The following is a 7,500-nucleotide window of genomic DNA, read 5'->3' on the forward strand; positions in this document are numbered from 1 at the left end:
GCCATATTGATTTTGTTAGTCACTCTCACTCAGATATCATATCAGAAATAAACATTTCTGTCCACCCAGTGGAAAAATGTGTGTAATAATACCACTGTATAATATGTACCACTGCAGCAAACATGCTTGAAACTGAAACATTTTCTCTCCACCCCACAAATGATCTCTGCTGTCAAGAGGAGTTATGGATGTGGGTACGCAGACCAGCGAGCGGCCCCCACCACGACGAGCAGACCCCCACCCCCAACACGATGAGCAGACCCCCACCCCAACACGATGAGCAGACCCCCACCCCCACCACGATGAGCAGACCCCCACCCCCACCCAACACGACGAGCAGACCCCCACCCCCAACACGACGAGCAGACCCCCACCCCCAACACGACGAGCATACCCCCACCCCCAACACGACGAGCAGACCCCCACCCCCAACACGACGAGCAGACCCCCACCACGACGAGCAGACCCCCACCCCCACCACGACGAGCAGACCCCCACCCCCACGAGCAGACCCCCAACACGACGAGCAGACCCCCACCACGACGAGCAGACCCCCACCACGACGAGCAGACCCCCACCACGACGAGCAGACCCCCACCCCCACCACGACGAGCAGACCACCACCCCCACCACAATGAGCAGACCCCCACCCCCACCACGATGAGCAGACCCCCACCCCCACGAGCAGACCACCACCCCCACCACAATGAGCAGACCCCCACCCCCACCACGATGAGCAGACCCCCACCCCCACGAGCAGACCACCACCCCCACCACAATGAGCAGACCCCCACCCCCACCACGATGAGCAGACCCCCACCCCCACGAGCAGACCCCCACCCCCACCACGACGAGCAGACCCCCACCCCCAACACGACGAGCAGACCCCCACCCCCACGAGCAGACCCCACCCCCACCAACATCAAAGACCCATCATGATGAGCGGCCCTCACCCCCACCCAAATCAAAGTTGCCCATCCCTGCTATAAATAATGACTGGGATCAATCACAGCTGGACACACCCCCGCTGCCCCTCCCCCTGTAACCGACTCCTCCCCGTGACAACGGAACCTAATACAACATATAGGTTGCTATAGTAACCTACTACAACATATAGGCTGCTATAGTAACCTACTACAATATATAGGCTGCTATAGTAACCTACTACAACATATAGGCTGCTATAGTAACCTACTACAATATATAGGCTGCTATAGTAACCTACTACAACATATAGGCTGCTATAGTAACCTACTACAACATATAGGCTGCTATAGTAACCTACTACAACATATAGGCTGCTATAGTAACCTACTACAATATATAGGCTGCTATAGTAACCTACTACAATATATAGGCTGCTATAGTAACATACTACAGTATATAGGCTGCTATAGTAACGTACTACAATATATAGGCTGCTATAGTAACCTACTACAATATATAGACTAGGCTGCTATAGTAACCTACTACAACATATAGACTACTATAGTAGGCCAATAGGCCCATAGATAAGTCCTATATATAGACTACTATAGTAGGCCAATAGGCCCGTAGATAAGTCCTATATATAGACTACTATAGTAGGCCAATAGGCCCGTAGATAAGTCCTATATATAGACTACTATAGTAGGCCAATAGGCCCATAGATAAGTCCTATATATAGACTACTATAGTAGGCCAATAGGCCCATAGATAAGTCCTACATATAGACTACTATAGTAGGCCAACAGGAAGTAGATAAGTCCTATATATAGACTACTATAGTAGGCCAACAGGCCCGTAGAGAAGTCCTACATATAGACTACTATAGTAGGCCAATAGGCCCATAGATAAGTCCTATATATAGACTACTATAGTAGGCCAATAGGCCCATAGATAAGTCCTATATATAGACTACTATAGTAGGCCAATAGGCCCATAGATAAGTCCTATATATAGACTACTATAGTAGGCCAATAGGCCCGTAGATAAGTCCTATATATAGACTACTATAGTAGGCCAATAGGCCCGTAGATAAGTCCTATATATAGACTATTATAGTAGGCCAATAGGCCCATAGATAAGTCCTATATATAGACTACTATAGTAGGCCAATAGGCCCATAGATAAGTCCTACATATAGACTACTATAGTAGGCCAACAGGAAGTAGATAAGTCCTATATATAGACTACTATAGTAGGCCAACAGGCCCGTAGAGAAGTCCTACATATAGACTACTATAGTAGGCCAATAGGCCCATAGATAAGTCCTATATATAGACTACTATAGTAGGCCAATAGGCCCATAGATAAGTCCTATATATAGACTACTATAGTAGGCCAATAGGCCCATAGATAAGTCCTATATATAGACTACTATAGTAGGCCAACAGGCCAGTAGAGAAGTCCTATATATAGACTACTATAGTAGGCCAACAGGCCAGTAGAGAAGTCCTACATATAGACTACTATAGTAGGCCAACAGGAAGTAGATAAGTCCTATATATAGACTACTATAGTAGGCCAACAGGCCAACAGGAAGTAGATAAGTCCTATATATAGACTACTATAGTAGGCCAACAGGAAGTAGATAAGTCCTATATATAGACTACTATAGTAGGCCAACAGGCCAACAGGAAGTAGATAAGTCCTATATATAGACTACTATAGTAGGCCAACAGGCCAACAGGAAGTAGATAAGTCCTATATATAGACTACTATAGTAGGCCAACAGGAAGTAGATAAGTCCTATATATAGACTACTATAGTAGGCCAACAGGCCAACAGGAAGTAGATAAGTCCTATATATAGACTACTATAGTAGGCCAACAGGCCAACAGGAAGTAGATAAGTCCTATATATAGACTACTATAGTAGGCCAACAGGAAGTAGATAAGTCCTATATATAGACTACTATAGTAGGCCAACAGGCCAACAGGAAGTAGATAAGTCCTATATATAGACTACTATAGTAGGCCAACAGGCCAACAGGAAGTAGATAAGTCCTATATATAGACTACTATAGTAGGCCAACAGGCCAACAGGAAGTAGATAAGTCCTATATATAGACTACTATAGTAGGCCAACAGGCCAACAGGAAGTAGATAAGTCCTATATATAGACTACTATAGTAGGCCAACAGGAAGTAGATAAGTCCTATATATAGACTACTATAGTAGGCCAACAGGAAGTAGATAAGTCCTATATATAGACTACTATAGTAGGCCAACAGGAAGTAGATAAGTCCTATATATAGACTACTATAGTAGGCCAACAGGAAGTAGATAAGTCCTATATATAGACTACTATAGTAGGCCAACAGGAAGTAGATAAGTCCTATATATAGACTACTATAGTAGGCCAACAGGCCAACAGGAAGTAGATAAGTCCTATATATAGACTACTATAGTAGGCCAACAGGCCAACAGGAAGTAGATAAGTCCTATATATAGACTACTATAGTAGGCCAACAGGCCAACAGGAAGTAGATAAGTCCTATATATAGACTACTATAGTAGGCCAACAGGCCAACAGGAAGTAGATAAGTCCTATATATAGACTACTATAGTAGGCCAACAGGCCAACAGGAAGTAGATAAGTCCTATATATAGACTACTATAGTAGGCCAACAGGAAGTAGATAAGTCCTATATATAGACTACTATAGTAGGCCAACAGGAAGTAGATAAGTCCTATATATAGACTACTATAGTAGGCCAACAGGAAGTAGATAAGTCCTATATATAGACTACTATAGTAGGCCAACAGGAAGTAGATAAGTCCTATATATAGACTACTATAGTAGGCCAACAGGAAGTCCTACCTTGACACTGGAAACCTTGCTTCCCGAACCCCCTGTGAAGAGAAATGGAACACGAGGTTTATTATGGATGGAATGTCCTCACTACAACACGCGGCTTTCTAACGTTGGAATTGTGGTTGTATTTATTAGGGATCCTCATTGGCTGCTCTTCCTGGGGTCCAAACACACCGAACATCCACATTACTGATAAAACAACAGACAAAAACACAGTTAACTGTGTTCCCCCTCTAACCACCAGTCTACCTGACCCCCCCCTCTAACCACCAGTCTACCTGACCCCCCCTCTAACACCAGTCTCCCTGACCCCCCTCTAACCACCAGTCTACCTGACCCCCCTCTAACACCAGTCTACATGACCCCCTCTAACACCAGTCTACCTGACCCCCCTCTAACACCAGTCTACCTGACCCCCCTCTAACCCTACCAGTCTACCTGACCCCCTAACCACCAGTCTACCTGACCCCCTAACCACCAGTCTACCTGACCCCCTCTAACACCAGTCTCCCTGACCCCCCTCTAACCACCAGTCTACCTGACCCCCTCTAACACCAGTCTACCTGACCCCCCCACCAGTCTAACCACCAGTCTACCTGACCCCCCTCTAACACCAGTCTACCTGACCACCAGTCTACCTGACCCCCCTCTAACACCAGTCTACCTGACCCCCCTCTCTAACACCAGTCTACCTGACCCCCTCTAACACCAGTCTACCTGACCCCCCTCTAACACCAGTCTACCTGACCCCCCTCTAACACCAGTCTACCTGACCCCCTCTAACACCAGTCTACCTGACCCCCCTCTAACACCCAGTCTACCTGACCCCCTCTAACACCAGTCTACCTGACCCCCTCTAACCCCAGTCTACCTGACCCCCCCTCTCTAACACCAGTCTACCTGACCCCCCTCTAACACCAGTCTACCTGACCCCCCTCTAACACCAGTCTACCTGACCCCCCCTCTAACACCAGTCTACCTGACCCCCCCCTCTCTAACACCAGTCTACCTGACCCCCCTCTAACCCCAGTCTACCTGAACCCCCTCTAACACCAGTCTACCTGACCCCCTCTCTAACCCCAGTCTACCTGAACCCCCTCTGAACACCAGTCTACCTGACCCCCTCTCTAACCCCAGTCTACCTGACCCCCCTCTAACACCAGTCTACCTGACCCCCCTCTAACCCCAGTCTACCTGACCCCCCCTCTAACACCAGTCTACCTGACCCCCTAACCACCAGTCTACCTGACCCCCTCTAACACCAGTCTACCTGACCCCCTCTAACACCAGTCTACCTGACCCCCTCTAACACCAGTCTACCTGACCCCCCTCTAACACCAGTCTACCTGACCCCCTCTAACACCAGTCTACCTGACCCCCCTCTAACACCAGTCTACCTGACCCCCCTCTAACACCAGTCTACCTGACCCCCCTCTAACACCAGTCTACCTGACCCCCCTCTAACACCAGTCTACCTGACCCCCTCTAACACCAGTCTACCTGACCCCCTCTAACACCAGTCTAACCCCCCCTCTCTAACCCCAGTCTACCTGACCCCCTCTAACACCAGTCTACCTGAACCCCCTCTAACACCAGTCTACCTGACCCCCTCTAACACTACCTGACCCCCTCTAACACCAGTCTACCTGACCCCCTCTAACACCAGTCTACCTGACCCCCCCTCCCTCTAACACCAGTCTACCTGACCCCCCTCTAACACCAGTCTACCTGACCCCCTCTCTAACACCACCAGTCTACCTGACCCCCTCTCTAACCCCAGTCTACCTGACCCCCTCTCTAACACCAGTCTACCTGACCCCCCTCTAACACCAGTCTACCTGACCCCCTCTCTAACACCAGTCTACCTGACCCCCCTCTAACACCAGTCTACCTGACCCCCCCTCTAACACCAGTCTACCTGACCCCCCTCTAACACCAGTCTACCTGACCCCCCTCTAACACCAGTCTACCTGACCCCCCTCTCTAACACCAGTCTACCTGACCCCCTCTAACACCAGTCTACCTGACCCCCCTCTAACACCAGTCTACCTGACCCCCTCTCTAACACCAGTCTACCTGACCCCCCCTAACACCAGTCTACCTGACCCCCTCTCTAACACCAGTCTACCTGACCCCCCTCTAACACCAGTCTACCTGACCCCCTCTCTAACACCAGTCTACCTGACCCCCTCTCTAACACCAGTCTACCTGACCCCCCTCTAACACCAGTCTACCTGACCCCCTAACCACCAGTCTACCTGACCCCCTCTAACCACCAGTCTACCTGACCCCCTCTAACCACCAGTCTACCTGACCTGAACCCCCTCTAACACCAGTCTACCTGACCCCCTCTCTAACCACCAGTCTACCTGACCCCCAGTCTCTAACACCAGTCTACCTGACCCCCTCTCTAACCACCAGTCTACCTGACCCCCTCTAACACCAGTCTACCTGACCCCCTCTCTAACCACCAGTCTACCTGACCCCCCTCTAACACCAGTCTACCTGACCCCCTCTCTAACACCAGTCTACCTGACCCCCTCTAACACCAGTCTACCTGACCCCCCCTCTAACACCAGTCTACCTGACCCCCTCTCTAACACCAGTCTACCTGACCCCCCTCTAACACCAGTCTACCTGACCCCCCTCTAACACCAGTCTACCTGACCCCCCCCTCTAACACCAGTCTACCTGACCCCCCTCTAACACCAGTCTACCTGACCCCCCTCTAACACCAGTCTACCTGACCCCCTCTCTAACACCAGTCTACCTGACCCCCTCTAACACCAGTCTACCTGACCCCCTCTCTAACACCAGTCTACCTGACCCCCTCTCTAACACCAGTCTACCTGACCCCCCTAACACCAGTCTGACCCCCTGACCCCCTCTAACACCAGTCTACCTGACCCCCTCTCTAACACCAGTCTACCTGACCCCCTCTAACACCAGTCTACCTGACCCCCCTCTAACACCAGTCTACCTGACCCTACCTGACTAACACCAGTCTACCTGACCCCCCTCTAACACCAGTCTACCTCACCCCCCTCTAACACCAGTCTACCTGACCCCCCAGTCTAACACCAGTCTACCTGACCCCCTCTAACACCAGTCTACCTGACCCCCTCTAACACCAGTCTACCTGACCCCCTCTAACACCAGTCTACCTGACCCCCTCTAACCCCTCCTGACCCCCTCTAACACCAGTCTCCCTGACCCCCAACACCAGTCTACCTGACCCCCTCTAACACCAGTCTACCTGACCCCCCTAACACCAGTCTACCTGTCTCCCCCCCCCTCTAACACCAGTCTCCTGACCCCCCAACACCAGTCTCCCTGACCCCCTCTAACACCAGTCTCCTGACCCCCTCTAACACCAGTCTACCTGACCCCCTCTAACACCAGTCTCCCTGACCCCCAACACCAGTCTCCTGACCCCCTCTAACACCAGTCTCCCTGACCCCCTCTAACACCAGTCTCCTGACCCCCCTCTAACACCAGTCTCCTGACCCCCCTAACACCAGTCTACCTGACCCCCTCTAACACCAGTCTCCTGACCCCCCCTAACACCAGTCCCTAACACCAGTCTCCCTGACCCCCTCTAACACCAGTCTACCTGACCCCCCCTCTAACACCAGTCTCCCTGACCCCCTCTAACACCAGTCTACCTGACCCCCCCTCTAACACCAGTCTACCTGACCCCCC

The 7,500-nt window shown here is 50.7% G+C and overlaps 1 protein-coding gene across 1 annotated transcript in view; it reads right to left on the bottom strand.

The window, feature by feature from the left end:
* The window catches only part of LOC135560334 (protein kinase C beta type-like), a 257,240-nt gene that overhangs the window by 246,257 nt on the left and 3,483 nt on the right, over nucleotides 1-7,500 (bottom strand). The window contains exon 2 of the mRNA XM_065002210.1: nucleotides 3,805-3,836. Within this exon, the coding sequence (XP_064858282.1) occupies nucleotides 3,805-3,836 (32 nt within the window). The remainder of the gene's footprint in view (nucleotides 1-3,804; nucleotides 3,837-7,500) is intronic.

Source organism: Oncorhynchus nerka, linkage group LG15, assembly GCF_034236695.1.
Source record: "Oncorhynchus nerka isolate Pitt River linkage group LG15, Oner_Uvic_2.0, whole genome shotgun sequence".
Classification (NCBI taxonomy): domain Eukaryota; kingdom Metazoa; phylum Chordata; class Actinopteri; order Salmoniformes; family Salmonidae; genus Oncorhynchus; species Oncorhynchus nerka.